Below are 20691 nucleotides of genomic sequence, written 5' to 3'. Positions count from 1 at the left end.
AGTGATCTCTGCGAGCAGACCTGAGTAAAAAATATTCGAGAAAATATTCGAAATAGTGAATGAAATACTCTTGTTTGTATGAAATAATATTTCAAGATTTATTGGCCATCATACAGATAAGTACACATATGGGAAACAATTATTTATGTTGTGGTAAAGAAAATGATTAATTAATTAAAATAATTTTCTTTTTTTCTTAAAATGTACTGGAAATAATTACTTACAATAGTATTTCATTAGTCGAAACTTCTATTAATTATTCGAAATTTTATTTCTTACGATTAATATTTACGAGAGAAAATAAACCTATAGAAAACGTACGAACGCCGATTGTTTTAAAAAATAAGCTTCTTCTTGTGTCTCTCTTAATTAATTAGTGAAATTTCATGGAAGTAATATTCGTGTTTCATTTCATATACAGGGTGATTCACGGATACTTACATTTTTTTTGCATATATCAAATCCTTTCTTTATTCTACATAAAAAACATGTATATTACGAATATTACACATTTGTAAAATCGATGTAAGTATTTCAACTAGCGTTCTTCATCGAATAAAAAAATAAATTACTATATATATATACTATATATATTATTATATATATTATATATATTATTATATATTATTATACATTATTATTATATATATTATTATATATTATTATATATTATTATTATATATAATATACATGTATAAATATTACTACAAACGAAGCATACGTAGCACAATTGAGACAAATAATATTTGTACATTTTGCAATCAGTTGAAATATTTTCGCCCAGGTCTGTTCGCTAGGGCTGGCAACAAAAAACCGAAATGGTACTCCATAATATCTGAGACGTTCTTTTCCACTGTTCACCAGCGCTGATGTCAATCTCTGGTCGATCAGAAAAGTTCGGTCTTGTCGTTCGCGATTCGAATCTAATAGCCCGTCGCGAAAAAGACGCGAGCCACGTTTTACGCGAACGCGAGAGCTAGATGTAAACGCGAGGATCAACGATCTATTAAGAATTCGCGGAGCGTCGTTCGAATTTACGCGAGTATAATTCACGTCCCGGTGTTAACCCTGACGGGGAACCATTTAGTGTCCACCTCTCTGTAATACAAGTAATAGCTATTATATACACCGAGCAATTGTAGCGCGTGTGTCTGTGTAATTGTACGCGGAAACGAGCGGCGAAACTCGTGTACGTTGTAGGTACCTTCTGTCTCGATTACTGTTACTTGCTGATGTTATCCTAAATAATAGTGCAATGGCGGCATTGAATAGTAATAGCCAGGCATAAAAGTAGCATGATTATTACCTTGGAATAGGTAACAGAGTGTCTACAACATTAAGACATTACCCTCGGCGAAATCCAATTAGAATGATCGAGTACGCGTAATACGGCGTACGAATATGTACATACAATTATGATTAGATTCCGGATTTTATGTATTCGTTCGGCGGCGCAGGGGCGCGCTCGGCACAATAAATGGGAAGATTTTAATGAGAGCTTTGAATTCTCTCTTTACGATCCAGAATCTGCAAGGCATGAAATGAACTCCGATGGAATTTTTGCGTTGCGCGCAGTCTCGAGGATTTTACAATTTTACGAGCACTCGATAGTCGCTATCGTATAGTAATAATAAAAATAATGTTGCGATATTATTTTTCAATCAAACAATCACATTTATTTCAATCGTTCCGCTATAACCGATCAAACGGACACGATAAATGTGTACTGAACGGATGTAATTTATTAAATTTATTTAACGAGCTCGTGAATTCGTCGTTAAAGGTGTCCGACGGATCTAGAAAATGTGTTCATACGGTTAAGGCACGGTGTTACGTAATAATTATATTGTAGGCGCTTTTAACTCTGTGTGAGAAGCAGCCAGGTGAATTCGATCAAGACTAATGGAATTCTGACGTAATATTTAAATTAACGAACCTTTGAATTGGCAAATGTTGTCGAGGCACGACACTTGCAAAACAAGTTTTGACAAATGATACACTGAAGAAACATACGTCACCTAATTAGAATAATACTAATGGTTTAAAAATATCGCTATCATTTCTCTTGGAAATGAAATCTAATCGTTTTGATCGAGTTGGTTTGACGCCGAATAACAAATTAAATCGAAGAAAGTGGGGGGTGAATAATGGTTACCGAGGGATTATAAAGTAGGCTGCTTATCGTCGATTACGCACAATATGCGTTTTATGTAAAACTGTTATGTCACACACACACACGAGGCGTTTCATCGAAAACACGATCTTATCTTCTTTGCTCTATTCGTCCACTGTAATAGTATGATCTCCAAATGACCTTGGGCGATAAATGTTTAAATTAGTCTGACAGTTATTTTGGATCAGTTTACAGAGACATTTGTCATTTTTCTTCGTTCATTTAGAACACTTGTCGTAGCATTATGGTTGAAAAGAAATTTATTCCGCAAATAAATTGTAATAATGCTTTTGTCGCACCAATGCACAAGCAAAAATAATATTGCCAACTTTTATGTCCAAGATCTAACACCTGATCCGACATTGCACTTCAACGTGCCATAAAATTGTTTTAAAATGATTATCGTAAACCGAAGATCGTCAAGTGCATACATACATATTTTACTACGATAAAACTTCGTTAGCAATTATTATTAACACTGCTGATCGCCGTTACTTTCGACGATTTGAACTGTCTATTGAAAATGTTCCAACCAAAAAATACAAATAGTTGCAAATAATATTACTCTTGTGTAATATTACTTAAACTAATATTACTTAAACTATGGTATAATATTACTCTTAACTGTGTCACATATGTTTCATTTGAAGTAACAATTTATTTCTGTATGAAATGAAATACTAAGTGAAACACTTAATTGATTTTACAAATGCATGTGCAATGAATATTTAAAATATATATTTTACAGTATGAACCTGAAATATTTGAAATTAATAATTTCTTTATTATACGTGATATCAAACATTCGAATATTATCTCCATGGAATCTTGCCGAGCAAGCAACTGCGAACATGTGTCGACATTCGTGTTTATATTTTGGATATGTATTATTTGAGATGCGTAGCAATGTAAAGCAAATTAAAAGCAATAAACCAATTAAATGCAAACAGATGTTAAATGTTCCAATTAGATCAATAACTCAAGAGAAATATAAAGAAAAGCTTATATTTCTAAACAATGCGTGTTTGTACATTTCATGTGTGTTTACTTTCTCTCATAAATATTAATCGCAAGAATAAGAAAATTCCAAATAATTAACAGAGATTTCGACACACGAAATACTCTGTTTCAAATAATTATTTCCAGTACATGTACTTATCTATATGTGACGGCAAATAAATCTTGAAATATTATTCCATAGAAACAAGAGTATTTCATGTACTGTTTCCAATACTTTTTCAATTATTTTTACCCTGATTCCGGAAATGGATGCGCTAATAGAGCCGTTTATTTTGAAAGTGGCATAAGTCACTTTGCCGTAATGAAAAGTGGTGATTTTTCAATGTTTATACGAAATTATTTATACCGAGAAAAATATATCAGTATCCCGAGATAACGAATACAAGTAAATCTTCTCGAAAGTTATCATCCATATTTTTAAACGCGTTAAAACGCAAACCCTTCAATATATCGACTTAAAAACAAAGTGACTTATGCCGCTTTCAAAATAAACGGCTCAAATATTAATCGTAAGAATAAGAAAATTCCAAATAATTAACAGAGATTTCGACACACGAAATACTCTGTTTCAAATAATTATTTCCAGTACATGTGCTTATCTATATATGTGACGGCAAATAAATCTTGAAATATTATTCCATAGAAACAAGAGTATCTCATAGACTGTTTCCAATAGTTTTTTCAATTATTTTTACCCTGATTCCGGAAATGGTTGCGCTAATTAATGGCTGGTCGGAACGGCTGCTCGCGAGGAGACTAAGAACGATATTCGCGGCGAGCTACGTGCGTAGCTGTAACGTAGACGCAATCGAGACAATGCTCGTTCCGCTAGTTTTACACGAACGAACGTCTGATTGAAATTACAGGGGAGGGCTGCGTGGAGAAACCGGTGTCGACCTTATGGCGCAATTACGTTACCAGCAACAGGCCGGACGTGTCGATGAGGCTGACGGTCACGAACGGTGGTTTGACCGCGACAACGAAGGATCACGGTCTGACGGAGTACTGGGCGCACAGAGTCACCTATTGTACAGCACCTGCTTCCCACCCGCGCCTCTTTGTCTGGGTCTACAGACACGAGGGACGCAGGCTGAGGCCCGAGCTCAGGTGCCACGCCGCCCTCTGCAGCAAGGAGTCCACCGCCAGGAGGCTGGCCTCGACCTTAAACGCCAGGCTACAGCAGGCGCTCCTGGAATTCCGACGGGACAAGGTCTCCAGGCAAAATGCTAGGTAAGGATATCGATCATGAATCCATTCCGGGAAATTGTCATTGGTTATTTGCTCTTTTAACCCTTTGCACGACACTGCCGCCGGCTGTCTCTACTCTCTCTCTCTCTCCCTCCCTCTCTCTCTCTCTCTCTCTCTATCTCTCTCTATCTCTCTCTATCTCTCTCTATCTCTCTATCTCTCTCTATCTCTCTCTATCTCTCTCTATCTCTCTCTATCTCTCTCTATCTCTCTTTATCTCTCTCTCTCTCTCTCTCTCTCTCTCTCTCTCTCTCTCTCTCTCTCTCTCTATCTATCTATCTATCTATCTATCTATCTATCTATCTATCTCTCTATCTCTCCATCTCTCTCTATCTCTTTCTATCTCTCTTTATCTCTCTCTCTCTCTCTCTCTCTCTCTCTCTCTCTCTATCTATCTATCTCTCTATCTCTCTATCTCTCTATCTCTCTCTCTCTTTCCCTCTCTTTCTCTCTCTCTCTCTCTTTCTCTCTCTCTCTCTTCCCTCTGTATACACCAATCACATGTGGCAAAAAAAAGAACCTGAAAGTCGACGTTGTCTCTTTTCTGAATCACCGGGATCGGAAACCACGGCGCGAGTCACTTTCTATTAACTTTTTAGCAACAAATGTACATTTTTAAACTTGTGGACGTCTTGACCGCGTGACCAATAATAGCTTCAGAAAGAATATTAGAACTAAATTAAGCATGTGACTCAATGTACATTGATTGTACAGTAAATAATTGAAATCCCTTAAAATCTGGAGTCAAACGAAACTGGTAACCTTAATAAACAAATTTATAAAAGTTCCCATTCGTACAGCACTATCTCTCTGTTTTAAATTAACTTCGTGCACAATAACTTGAACTCTGCTGTAAGTAAAAGTTCTGAAGGATTACTTCATATAGATTATTATTATTATTACTATTATATAGTGATAGTAGTATATATAGTATTATTATTATTACCATTACTTTTATATAGATATTTAATTAAAGATGCAGTATAAAAGTGTAATTACCGTTAATATTAAGGAACAGAAAACAAGATAAATATGGTAGAGAAAGCGTATTACAATTTTCATATAATAATTACCTTCTATTAGCAATAATACGAAAATCAAAAGGAAATAAAAACGAGATGTACCTCGCAAAAAAACCACAGCTCAATACGAAATGTAATATGCTCTTCTCTCACATTCGACGCTAATAAAATCTATTTTGGGGCATTCTACATCTGTTTAACTCTTCCTAGAACCATATGTGCTCGAGCGATCATTAATCATCAATTGACCGGTAATAAATTCGACACCAGTACCTCTCTCTCGCAGAACAGTATAAAGTGAATCTTCTAAACACGGTTTAGATCCGAGGGAAACGTGTACGGTATAGTCCATTAATTCGACGACGAGGAGAAAAAAGCGATTGTTTTTCTATTCGCTGGTGGTAAACACGAGCTATCGCGAGACCTCTGCTCGAACGGACAATTTGGGTCATGCCCATAGATCACAGCGTACAGGATCGTGTCGCGATTCGGGTCGTGTTGATCGTCGAGCGATGCACGTTTGATTTAATGTTCCGAGGAAAACTCGGAGTCAGTCGCAGGCGACAATATATTTTTCTGTGTACGTGCACCGTCAGAGCCCCGAGCTGCGTTTCTCTATTATACGCACTCGTCCTGAATAGCCGAGTCGAATAGTTGTCAAAGATAAATAGAAAACAAACGAACTTTCTCTACGACCCCGAACATCATTTAACTCGATGCCGACTCTGACGCGAAGTGTTTCAAGTTCTGCTGCACTTCGATCTTCACCACCATTTTGCTCCTCGAGATGTCTCATTAGGTAGGAAGAGACTTGACGATGACGAAAGAAGCGTGACACTTTATGCAGAACGGAGTCGTCGTGACACGATGAACTTTGTGCACGTTGTAAATCACGTACTTTACAAATCGAGTCGACACGAGAATTTGAAAGCTCTTTTATAGTATATCAATGTGTCTCGTTAGGGTTTAATTGAATATGTTTTCTTCCGCAACTGGTATTGCGTGCGTGTAATTTTAAGGACCGGTACGTTGTTAATATTAAAATTAGCGATCATTAAAACCGATTGACACGTGTTGCTGCTGAAAAATGATAACACTGAATTTACTTAGACCTTTTGGCAATTTTGATTACGATATACAATAGATGTGAAAATTACTTATACACTGGCTGTACGTTTGAATTGAGAAACTTATTGAATTATTTTCTATGAAAGAGTATTCACGATTCTAACAATTTTACAATAGAAAGTGCAAAACCGATTATATAAACCATGAGCACGGAAAGAAAATTCATTAGCGATCGAATATTTTAAATCTTTTTCTTGCTGTTCAATTTATCTTATACATTTACATTATAGATCCATATTATATGAAAATACAAATTTTCCGCAACTGTTGCAAGAAACAGTAACCATTTGGGAAAAATGTCTTATTTGCAACACTTTCATTCGGTCGAAAGTGTAACGTATCAATATACAGTAAATTATTCCTAATTTTCCTTCAGCTTGTAAACAAAAATGAACTATTTGGGAAGAGGAGATAGGATTGTTAACAATTATAAAAACGAGGTGCAAGGCTCGAACAATCCCCATCTGCTCTTCCCGAATTGTTTATTTTCATTTCCAGGATGTAGGAAAATTGGGAAGAATTTATTGTACGGATGTATCCTCAATTCTTCTAAATTCTCTATAACTTTAAATTACAGCTATACATTTTTCTCGCAAATGCATAAAATCCGCAGTCTGAAGATGACTATATTTTTCTTGATCACCAATCATATTTTCTTAATAACACGTCATAAAAATTTCTCAATAAACTAATATCAGATAATAAGCAATACAGACAGTGTTCCCTACATCATTAATTCATTAAAATACAGTTTGCTATAATTCGTAATACTTTGTGTAAGTATTTCTATAGCTTGTCAAATAATTAACGACTCCTAATAAACTGAAAACTGATACTTTCGTATTGTTTTCGATCACAGTATCGATCATGCTTTCTCGTGGAATCAATTTCTATAATTTTCCTCAAACGTGATAATATATACCGAGCCTCGAATGATAGCTTGGGGTTCTTCATGGCCCTAAGGAAATGTTCTGTATAGCATTTTCCGCTGATGCATCGCAATATATAATATTTGCAAATACGCGGTTTCTTTCATTTCTTCTGGATGTACAGATTCCGCAGTCTTAACCGGTACTTAAAAGTACATTAGAAAAGAAGTCGTACTTTCAGAAAGATCCCAGCGTAACACTTCGTAATCTAAGGAAACAGGATGCCATTTCAGGGTTAACACGTTCCGTGCCATGTGTACCATCGATGGTACACGCTTGCATGTTTACTTAGTGAACTGAACAAATTGTTTACAAGAAATTTAGAACCGAAGAATCAATTTCCACCGCAAGAATGGGCGTTGATAAGTTTTTGTTACGTTGTTATGTGTACGAGAATTAATAATTGCACGTAATACATCAAGTTTTAGTAAAATATCAAAGTGTGAAGATTCGAGTAAAAAAAGCTCGGCACGGAACGTGTTAATCAGCTTTCTACGAACTCCGAAGAGTTCACGAATTAACGAACCTGTTCCTTAACCACCGAAAAAGATTTTCCAGAAATGATAGGTCCGTCCATGAATTTGTGCAGTTTCAATTTCGATTTAAACCCGGATAATACAGCGAATTTTCCCTAATTGATGCTCAGATTGTACACAAAAATGGACGATGGAATCTTGCGGCTCGATTTCATAGTTATCGATTGTCAACAACTACAAAAAAACGAGCCGCAAGGCTCGAATAATCGTATCTCCTCTTTCCAATTTGTCCATTTTTCAGTATAATCTGAGCGTCAATTACGGAGAATTGACTGTATTTCTCGTTAATAAAGTGGGTCCATTGTTGCCGTCCTATCTAATAGAACCATAGAATCGGTTATTGTATAATTCAATAAAACGTGACATTGTCGTTCCCCACAGATTGTCACTAGCAAACGCTCTGTACGAGAACCCATCGTTACCACGGCGGAAGTTACTTCTAAGCACCGGCGGACAGAATTACCGGCCGCCCCTCGAGAGATCGAAAAGCGCGCCGAAATTATCGGCGATCGAGGAGGACATCGTCGCGGAGGAAATCGAGCAGCAGAGGATCCTAGAGGAGCTGAGGACCCTGGAGACCGTTGCTCGAAGCTGGCACGACCAAGACAGCTGGAGGCTTGCCCGATTGTTGGACGCTCTGAATCGCGAGTCGTCCGACGAAAATGGAAGCATTTCCAGCGGATGCGAAACCGCCAGCACCGCGACCAGCGAGGAAAGAGCTCCAGGACCGGAAGACAATCACGCTGCAGGTCAATCGCTTAGAATTTTAACACCGATCTGTAAACGACGCATTTGTTTCTACAGAGTGTCCTGAATTGTCCGAATCAAATGAAATTGGTGATTCCTGCCGAGGTCGTTTGAACACGCTTTCTCCTCAGCGTCTTCGAATGACCTCGGGAATTACCCGTTTAATTTGATCCTAACGTTTGCGGGACACCCCGTATAAGAGAAATAATTGTATGGATAGTTCGTTCCGGTTTGCGGCGAAGTTGGAAGTCGATGAGCAATATACGAATAATCTTCTCAAAGTATTTGTTTGCACTCTACGCGATGCAGCATTAGTTGTAGAACGATGCACTAATCACACTCCGATTGAAACGAGCCCGTTTGTAATTATTCGCATCCAGCAATGTTATGCAAGAATGGAGTGCATAACTTGATAATCGTGATGTATCTTGGGCTCGGTCGAAAGACCGTTCTTTGGGGATTTTTGCGCACACAAACCGTAACACTTTTTTGAAGAAGTTTTATTGTACTAAAAAATGTTTATTTCTTCGAGAGTTTCTTATGATTTTTTTTATGTTAGAATATTTATTAAATACAAAGTTATGGCTGATATTCAGGAAAAGATTGTATTGCACAAATCTTATCGGTTTTCTAGTTTTGTATGTCTCAACATCCAACAGCAATTTATCCACCGGCGATAATTTTATCATTTTTGGAAGTGTAAAATTTCTAATCAAAGACTTTTTAATAAATTGCTCGATGGAAATGGCAATTTCAGTCGTGTACCAGCAAGTCGCCCTCGCGACTTAAACCGTCAATTTCGTTTGACAGTATAAGATTTCTCTTGGTAGAGCACAATAATTGAAAATCTTGTTAATAGACTTCCGATGGATAAAGTGTTAAATCGTGATATTTTCTTGTCTATCTTTCTTCAGCAAACAATTCTTGATTTGATATCAAATTGTCAATAATCGACGAACTTATAATATAACAAATATTTTACCAATATTTATCTTTATTATTTTAGTAAAAATATATAAAATGAATATTTCAGTGTGAATTTTTGATAAATTAACAAACAGCCGTAAGACAATACTTAGCGAAGTCTCTTCGACGAACAATTTTAAAGATAGATATATTATTATATATTATATTATTATATTATTATATATAATATATATAATATAATCATTATTATTATATTTATTATTACATTTTTGTTTACAAGCTGAAAGAATCTCTAATAATCGGTATCTTAAACATTGTTTGTTTACTTTCTCAAGCTCTTCAGCATTTCAAACTTACATTACTTCAAATACACGATACACAAATGACTACTTTAATACTTTAATACTTACCACTTTAATAATCGCATCCCCTCTTCCCAAATTGACCATTTTTATTTACAAACTGAAGGAAAATTGGGGGGTTGGTGAATTGCTGCAGGGGTGTAAAACTTAGAAGCTAACTTGGGCCAAATAAACAATGCTTAACTTTAGGTGGGCCGCAAAAAAAATCAATGTTCATAGAAACAAATATTTTTATTTTAACTAGTACATTATAATAAACATATATAAAATTAAATTATTGTTTACGTCCTGATACTTGACATCTCTTCTCCGATACTATCTTTCCTATTTCGGGAGAAATTTTATTGGCCGAGGCTATTTCTATTTTATTTTTACCTCGCGTCGGATATATTGACTGGGCCGCAAAAATGTTCATCTCGGGCCGCGAGTTTGACACCCCTGTCCTACGCCCAACACGAGCCGATCCTAACGTAACGTTTACCGATCCACAGGTGAGCCGGAGCAAAGGTCGGAGAGACGGGTGATGTTCTCGGACGACGTCGTCAGAATAGGTGCAGGACCTCGCAGGAACTCGGACGGTTCCCCAAACTTCATGACCTGCGCGGGAAGCCCGCGTTTTCACCTGCGGAGCGGGCAGACGAGCCGGAAGAGGTTTTCGGCGAGGAGCGAGGAGGACGAGTCGATGGAGGAGGAGGACGAGGAGATGGAGGATCCGAGCTCCCACGTGTTCGACTTCGAAGACGCCGAGGATTTCGACGACGTGGTCGACTACAGGCCCAGGGGCGAGATCCTCCGTAGGATCGAGGACCCGCAGGAGAGGGAGAGACGGGTGATGGAGACGTACCCGGGCCGTATGAACCACGAGCTGCTGCAGAACGACGAGTCCCCGTTTCTGACCTTGGACTCGCTCGACGAGGAAGTCGACAGCGACGAGAGCGGCTACGTCGAGGCGCCGCCGAAGTCCCTGCTGGGCCAGGACGACCGCAAGGAGGAGGACGATGCGAACAATGGTCGCGGCGATCCGTGTCAAGGCCAGCCTGAGTCATCGGACGTGTGTAGGAGGTCGAAGCCCGCCGTTCAGGAGTGTCAGACGAAACACGGGGATCCCAAAGAGTCGAAGGAGGAGAAGAAAGTGAAAGAGGAGACCGAGCCGAAGGAGCCTGTCGCGGTCGACGAGAGGATCAAGGACAAAGAGAGAGAAAGGGCTGACTTCATCAAGTGCCCCATCTCGGAGACCATCAAGAAGCTGGCGAACGCGTCCTTGAAGAGCTCCAAATCGCTCGAGATTACCACGAACAGCTGCCTGAAGGCGCTGAACAACCTGAAGACCTCCAAGTCTTTCGACGGCGCGAAGACCGTGGACATCGACGTCGAGTCGCCCAGTCTTCACCAGAGGAAGCAACTGCTTGCCCAGCACGGCGTTGTCGTCTGAACGTTCCCAGGGGACGCGAACATATTCCCCGAGAGAGTTCCGACACGGTATGTCCTTTTCTGATCTTTGAAACGGCGGAACCGGACTGGATATGGACTGATCAAGCGTATTCGTAGATTCGTTCGTGCATTGTTAGAAAATTTCACTTCGTGGGACGCTGTTTGGTGGCCGTTGCGCTCGATCGGCAGCAAGCTCGAGGAACAACAAAATCGTCGCTTCTCTTTCTATTCGCACATTTTCGTTGCAGACGGTTCGATGATCGGCGCGTGCAGAGCGAAGCGAAGTATTCCTCGCGGCACGGTAGATACAAAACAAAATAGTCCAATATGGCGGACACGTGTCTTGCGATGGAAATGCCGAGGATTGTGCAGGATACACCCTGTATTAACGAACCGTAAGGGCAATATGTCACTTCGAATTTAGGTCACCTAGAATCGCCTGCGATTTAACTTCGTTCTCTGGTGCTAACGCCTTGAAATGTTCTTAATTTTAACCTATTTATATATCAATAATTTCGGAATTTCGTTTATTCGACCTGTTGATACAGTTTGTATGTAATTGAAATGAGGTCGTGTCGTCGTCATTCGTTCAAAACGTAATATTCGTGCCGAGAGTTTTGCGGTTATTAAATAGTTGATGTCCGGATCAGTAACTAGAATCGGCAAGCACTGCTACTTCGAGGCGTTACTACCATCAGATGAAAGCAGATCAACCGTAGAACGTCATAGAGAACATACTACGTTTCGGCGAAACACTTTGCAACCCCACAAACGTACCTAGGATATTCTGTGTACCGATTGACTAATCCGCTGCGAACGCGAATTCGCGAATTTTCGTTGAGAGAGAAAAATGTTTCATTCGGATTTATGGTCGTCATGAGTCCCGATAATTACGACTGAAGCTACTCGTTGGCTGGAAATGTGATACGATTACACGATTGGTCTGAGAGCGAATTTTCCGAGGGAAGAGAACCGAATGTTGTTCTCCGCGTCTTTTACGAAACTGTCGGAATAAAGAACAAAATGACGGAATATCGCGTATATATCGTGGAAAGATTCGCACAAATTCGCGGACAACGATCTTGCGACCACGTTGAGCGAGCGTTTAGAATACGAATGGAAGTTTCGTCGCCGGTATTCGGCGTTGAGGATTCGAATGTAAAAATATAATTTCGCTTCGTTCGTACAAGGAATACTTTTCACCGGGTGTCCCGAAAATTCTGCTGAAACGATGGAGCAGGAACGTGCCATAGACATGTTTCAAGCGATTTCGAAGGCATCGTGAACAATTTCGGGGAACCGCTAAAAAATCAACGAACACGTTAACGAGCAAGTCACAGCAGAATATTTCGAAACCGCGGCGATGCGTTGTTTATCGGCATCAGAAAATATTGCGTGCGTGGAGAATTAATAATACTATGTCGACTCTGTATATCTTATCCTGCAATAATTTATGATCGTCTGTTATCGTTTTTTTTTCCAACGATTCCTTTCATTCAGTTCCTCCGACAAGTATGCGAAGGGAACATTACGAGAGAAAATGTCTAAGCGTGCGCAATATTTTTGTGGACCTCCTCCTGCGTCTAGATCCGATTCTGCGAACAGAAACGGCACGAGGACAGCAGCACGGCTGTAGAACGATGTATACGAGACAGTCTTAAGAGTCGATTATATTTGCGAAACGTTCGTCCTTCGCAGCCGAAGTCTTCTTGAACCACGCACGAGAATCGCAACTGTACCGAGACTTGTACCGCTATAGGTTGCTCGGTAATTACAGATCGCGTGCAAAACCAGCAGCAAACCCGAATTGCAACTCTGGAAGGTGTGTGTATCTTCTCGCGCGGATCCGGGTCAATCGATAGAATAGGAACTTCTCCTCGGCCATCAACCCCGCGCGCGCCTTTTACGAAGGGCCGAGAAACGCCATCTTGTTTTGTCGATCGAGTGGCGTTCAGCTTGCGTGAACATAAATATTTCGAGAGATTTTGGGTGAACTGTTTCTGAAAACACATCTGTAATATATTTGAATTTAGAGAATTTTCTAATAAATTGTATCACAAATATCTGCGGGCTATATCTTCATTATCTGCACCTTCGAAACGCATTTTGAGATCGTTGCATTTCGGGCAGCATCTGTTTTTTAACTGTACAGATTATTCATTAACTTATTAATAAATTTATTAATTTACTTATTATCATTAACTTATTAATTTAGTTATTAGAGATAAAGGATTAGATGTTTCATTAACACGGTCTTGTAAAAGGGATGTCTCAATAAGGATATTTCTGTTTCGTACACAAAAATGGACTCTAGTTCAAAAGATTTTCTAAGTTTACAATATCGCATCTGTCGTAGCCTAAATAATTTTTGCCGTTTGTGAATATTATTCATCTAAAAAAGATGTACTCACACACGCGGTTAATATAGCACCTCGCATACAATTTTAAGATAATTTATATAAAACTATTAATATTCTTTCATATACGCCAGAATAAATTGAATTCTCATAATTTTCTACAGCAATGAAAAAGCAAGCAAACAAAATTTAAGTCAGAATAAAAATTATACAAATATGATAATATGATAATATTATGATATATATTATTATCATTACTAATTATTATTATATTAATAATTATATATTAACTGCAAAATATTATTATTATCATATTAATAATAATAATATAATAATATAATATTATTATTTATTATTAATTATTATTATATTATTATTATTAATATGATATTTTAATATGATTAATATTTTGCAGTTAATATTATTAATATGCAGTTATTATTATTAATATAATAATAATATATATATATCATAATATTATCATATTATATATCATATTATTATTAATATTAATTATTAATTATTATTATATTATTATTATTAATATGATAATGATAATACTTTGCAGTTAATATAGATTCCAGGTCGAGAACAGCTCGTGTACGAGTACATTTGTTTGCAAGCTTTTATTTCTTCATTAAATAAAGCAATTACAAATTCGCAACAACGCGATTCGCAACTCGAGCTGTTTCTTCTGCGTCCCATGTTGTGATCATATTGTCCAAAAAAGGCGTTCATAAATTTTCATCGTCAACATTCTCTGCGTCAAATGCGATTCGTTACACGTGGAGTTATCCACGTTCCACGGCGCTGCGGATCGTTTATTCAAATTTTGGCCTTCCAGATATCATCTACAGGCACGCAAAAAGCTGGACGTAAGAACAGTATCATCGATTACATTGCATAGCAATGTATGCAAATGTGCCGCGCATACAGCTTCCGGTGTTCCTTCAGGAGTCACGTTCGTACAGAACGTTCCCGCCAGATGGCGGCAACAGTTCCTCTTTAAACCAATATGAAATCTTGCAGGATAAACGAGACACACGCACAGCGACATATAAACAAACTACATCATTTCGGAACACTAATTCACCAATTTAAACGCGTCTTCGTAACTTTTTCTAAAAACTAAAAATTAATGAATTTCGGTGAAAAAAATTAGCAAAACTGAAATGCTAAATTACACAATTCCGAGATACTTATTCAAAAATAAAGTTCATTTTTATTGGATATTAAAACACAAAAGAAGTTATCGATTTAATGATAAGCAATCCAGTAAAATGGTACTGTTTTTGTTAGGAAAAATGTATCTTCGGAAAATAAGCGGTAATATGCATACATATGCTACACAATTTCAAAATACTAATTCACCAATAAACATTAATGTTGATCGAATATCAAAAATTTGAGAACTTATCAATTTGAAGATAAACAGTTCACTAAAACGGTAGTTCTTTCCATGGGAAGCATATCTCTTCGAAATGACAAATAATTCGCGAACGAGCTACGTCATTTTGATTCTCTAATTCGTGAATAAAAAATTGTTTTCACAGAATACTCAAAAATCAAAAGTTTATTTACACAGGTGCCACGAATTTAATACATTGAAACTGTCACTGCTAAGGAAAACAATTTATTAAACAGTCGTTCTGAAAAAGAGGAAGCAATTAAAACAGTAAAAAAGATCATATTAATTTTTCGAGATGAAAAATTAGCAATATGCAAAAATGAAAGTGAAGCTGAGACAGTAAGAAAAGAATTCTTAATATAAAATCAATGAATTTTTCAGATATAAGATGCACATTTTACGTCAAATTCTAAAATTCTAGTTAAAATCTATTAAGAGGGCAACTGTTATAACGATTTATTAAATTAAATTAAATAATAAATTTAATAATTGATTATTAAATTAAAAATAGATCGAAATCGAGCTAGAAAATCTTTAATAAAATTAAAATAGAAACAAGAACTTTTGCTGTGGTTGACTTCAATCAATGTGTCTTACTTAAGTAAGATCTTTTTTAAGTAACATACTTAACACCTATTTAAACATTTATTTAAACAGTAATACCGTAAGATACCATTAAATTGCATTGTCAAAATTGACATTTTTGGTCCACAATTAAAAAATTATTACCGAAATTCAAAAATTTATTGAATTATAAAACTTATTAAAAATTCTGTTGTAATAAAAAATAATAGATATTCTTCTAACTGAAAATGTAACTGCGGATGTAAGATTCGGGATGTAAATACTCTTTGTACGATTTACATCGGATCAATCTTGGAAATAAATTACATCTGCCTTCGAATATATAAATATGATAATCGTTGAACAAAATATGACAGCCTATTGGTACGGATGTACGAATTAAAATTATAGATACAATTTTTTTAAATTTAAATAATTTTAGAAAAAATTATAGATATAATTTTTGGAAAAATTATAAGCTTGCAAGTTACAGTATTAAGTAAGACCTAGTTCTGAGTTCAAACTGAAACCAAGTCTGACAACTATACTGCGGATTTTACGTATTTATTATATTACAAAAACCAGTCGAAGTCTACTTCTAAGTAGAATTCGCGTAGACATCTCAAAACAGTAGAAAGATTAAAAGAATTTAAGAATATCGAAACGTTATTTCCAACTAATCAAAATTATAAGAAGACAATACAGACAATCTTTATTCTCCATATAGACCCATATTACGCATTTACAACAAAAACGTGCAGATCGAATACAAAACAGAAAAGACATTTAAAGAACTTTAAAAGTGCTAACATTAAAATTGTTAAAAAAGAGAAGAAGATAAAAATATTTCTGTAGCTCCTGTATCTTGCAATACATACGAACAATTTATAGTTCGCATAAAAATCCACAGTCCAGTGATAACCGACGTCTCCGTACAATCAATCGTATATATTGTCCTCGCTTCGCAGTGCAAAGATTATTTTTATAAAAATTCATTCAAATTTGATCCTTTCGTAAATTCGCATCGTATACGATTATATATATATATATATATATATATATATATATATATATATATATATTATATATATATATATATATATAAAATATAAATATAAATTATATATATATATATATATATATATATATATATATAATTTATATTTATATTTTTATTATTTATTTTAATTAATATTAATATATATATTTATTTAATATATATTTATTTTAATTAATTTTAATATATATATATTGCGCAGAAGCAATCAACCTCGCGAGAGATTTGATATGCTTAAAGAAGATCAGCCCCGATAGGTAATAGCTGATCAAGCGTGTACTTTCGTGCACAATACTCTTTCCGCCGCAGCATCAAAGAGCACACCGCGGCACCGACGACTTTTCCCATTTACGGCTTATTACGCGAAGCTCCCGTTTCGTGGCACCGATGCGAACAATGCGAAACCGAATAGGAGCAATGCCATATTGAATGCGCGACGACAGCGAAATGGACCTTGCGTCGAGTCAAGATCAAGGTACCTGATGGAGCCTCGTTTGGAGTCACAGTTCTCCACGGGTATGATAATGTGCCCGGCGTGTATGGCCGCGCGCGCGTGTGTGCGCGCGCTCGCGCACCGGCCGCTTGACTCACGTCTGCCTGACCTACTAACTTGTCCAGGTACGCACACATCCGTACGCGGATGCACATTCAGCGCACACATCCTCTAAGTGCCACATAAGTGCACGAACAAGAATCAGGACCGCGACTTTTCTTCTCTCTCTCTCTCTCTCTCTCTCTCTTCGACGCTTAACTTTCGGTTTACGTATTCCTCGACGCTTCGTTTGCTTACCAACGTAATACTAATTTCCTCTTCGACGCCACCCCCGCGGGCTCCCGAAAAAAAGAACGCATCTTCTTTTCCGACAGCTCCAGAGAAACGGATAAGAAATCCCAGCAGCAACCTGTGAGAAAGTATCGATTGAGCCGTTTATTTTGAAACTGGCGTAAGTCACTTTTTCAAAAAAATCGAGGTAATGGTAACGCTAATTACAATCGAACGGTATCTTTTCATTTTAAAAAAAAAGAAGTGACTTATGCCACTTTCAAAATAAACGGCTCGATTGTCTGATGCGCTTCGGGGGTGGACGTCGGTTTCCACGATTCACGTCGATACCGAAGACACGGCAGGTTCTCTTCTTTTCGAGAGATTCGGACGTTTGAACGCGACGTGAAACAGCGTCTCCCTTCCGCAGCTTTCTATCTGTCTTCCATCACAATTCTACTTCCAGGACAATTCAACGGCGATCCTCGGCTTTCCTCCGGCGACGATTAATTAGTGTAGTGTTCCTCGAACTGACCGTCGTGATCCATAAATTTCGAATTGTCGGCGGTTCGGGCGAAACCTCGGCTCTTCGATACTTTGTTCCACTTATTTTCGTTCGCAATTGTTGGATCGTTACCGGGCTGCTGATCTTTATGCGCTCGTAATGTATGCACGGTTGGAAATTATTGAAGAATGTGCATATTAAGAAAATTTAATTATTTAGTTATTAAACATTCATTTGATTATTTTATTTATTTATTTAATTAGTTAGCTTTGTCATGAGAGATCTTTCAATACATTTTAGGATCATACTAGATCGTAGGATAGGGAAGGATTGCTATAATAAAAGTGTATAAAAATCGATTATCTAAACAATTTAAACAATAATTTTGCTATTTTCTTTTGCTATACAAAAGACACACGTGAATTGATGCTTGAATTATAGACAAAATCACGTGTAAAAGACGGTGGAAAATGGTAAATTAAGAATTATGAAATAATGTATTACGATTTCTGAAATTGGAAATATTTTAACACATTTATATTTTGGAAAGTTTATTATTAAGTTTATTATTATTTTCTTTGGATACAAGTAGGAAATAAAAGATTAATAAGATTTGTCAATATTTGTTGTAAAGTACATTTGAACATTCATTTTTCTGTAATTGAGTGGGCTAAACTGACTCTTTGCTTAAAATCGTAGGAATCATCAATGAAACTCGTAAATATAGATCTTGTAGGTAATAAACGACTGATTAAGTATTAAAGATTTGATCAGTTTTACAGAATTTTGTTAAAGGTTTTATTTTTTTTAGAGTTTTTGCACATAATACAGTAATAATAAATAATACGGTAATAATAAATAATACAGTAATAATAAATAATACGGTAATAATAAATAATACAGTAATAATAGATAATACAGTAATAATAAATAATACGGTAATAATAAATAATACAGTAATAATAAATAATACAGTAATAATAAATAATACAGTAATAATAAATAATGCAGTAATAATAAATAATACAATAATAATAAATAATACAGTAAAACGGTAATAAAACAGCTTTTTTTTTAAATTAAATTCGCAACTCGATGCCACTTATAGCAGAGTCGACATTCTAACAGAAGGACGAAGTGTGCCGATACACCTTTTTGGCCCACTGCGCGTATATTTTTGGAGTCGGCTTTTTGATGGATCTTCGGCTCTTAACAATGACAAGAGGAATCTTCATCTCCGGCGGTTGTGCACGTGTGCGTACGATGGTGTACGGCGCAGGTACATGCAGGTATATGCAGGTAGCGTGTGTCTGGAGGGGCACGTCGAGCCCCCTGTCGATCGAGGAGAGGGGAAATGGGCACGTGGGGTCCCATAGAGCGGCGAGTAGCTCGTAGGGGCCCGCACCCATACGTTCGCGAGCCGTGAGTAGTGTTAACGGCCTTGCTTTATGTGGGTCATGAAACAAGGTCCCACCAGCACGAGGAGCACGAGGAACACGAGAGAACATAGCACGCTCGGCTCGAACCTCGGCTTGGTACTTCCACCATCCCAGGCCCACACCGCGCCGCTCTCTCGCCGCGTCTACCGGTTCGCAAGCACAATAGAACGATTTGACGAGGGAAACAAAAAGACGAATGCGAACCGAATGGCTCGCTTCTTGACTTCCAGCGAACTATTCGCTAACCTACCATCGTTTGCCACTTTTTCATTGTCATCCTGTGGCGCGCGGTGTCACATCCGGAATCTGAAATTCTCAATTCAAGCCCGTTCCCCTTAGTTCGCGAAATCGAATAAGTAAATTTGATGGGTTTCGTAGGGGTATTCCTAATGTTTTTGAGATCTTTTTTGTGAGCAAACTGTAACACTTGCTGCAGTCGAATTACAGGGTTCGTTTATTCGTATTTCAAGCACTGTTTGAAAAGTGTTTCCGTTCGAAAAATGACAAATTGGTGGCATTGACTACTTTGAAACACAATCAAATTGAAGTAAAGAGCCATGTAAGATTCTTAATTAGTACGAGTTTGGCTATAGCAAGTACTAGAACGAATGAAAAAGGTCGGAAATTGGAAAAATGACGACGTTTTCAGACGATCGATTTTCCAATATTGGAAGCCTAAAGAAATGTAAAAGAATTAGGATTTTAGGCTGATTCTTTACGTAAATGGTGCTGAGCAAATAGCTAGTTAAATTTTTGTCAGAAAGATTTTTAACCCTATAAGGACAAATGTCGATATATTCATGATATCTAAACTGAACATCTTATTTCAAAAGCATATAATTTAATCGTGTACATTATAAAACATGAAAATAGATTGTTCATTTCCTTATTATTTGGGCCTCTGATGGGTAATCTAGTTTTCTGAGGAAAATATTCTTAGAACTTTAGAAAATCTTCGTCTGCAAAGGGTTTAAACTTTCAACAAAATTTGTGAACTCAGTATCTTCACTTTTCCTTGACTGCACACGACTTTTTCAATAATAAATAGCTACTTAATTTTTCAATACCTATCTTT

The 20691-nt window shown here is 37.0% G+C and overlaps 1 protein-coding gene across 1 annotated transcript in view; it reads left to right on the top strand.

Annotated features, from left to right (window-relative positions):
* LOC117220028 (uncharacterized) overlaps positions 1–13586 on the top strand; it is a 54876-nt gene extending 41290 nt beyond the window's left edge. The window contains exons 2-4 of the mRNA XM_033469657.2: positions 4060–4423; positions 8438–8805; positions 10584–13586. Coding sequence (XP_033325548.1) covers positions 4060–4423; positions 8438–8805; positions 10584–11524 — 1673 coding nt within the window. The 3' untranslated portion in view covers positions 11525–13586. The remainder of the gene's footprint in view (positions 1–4059; positions 4424–8437; positions 8806–10583) is intronic.
* Positions 13587–20691: the final 7105 nt, after the last annotated feature.

This window comes from Megalopta genalis, chromosome 10 (assembly GCF_051020955.1).
Source record: "Megalopta genalis isolate 19385.01 chromosome 10, iyMegGena1_principal, whole genome shotgun sequence".
Classification (NCBI taxonomy): Eukaryota; Metazoa; Arthropoda; class Insecta; order Hymenoptera; family Halictidae; genus Megalopta; species Megalopta genalis.
The sequence above is the reverse complement of the archived record's forward strand: the minus strand, read 5'-3'. Positions and strand labels throughout refer to the sequence as shown.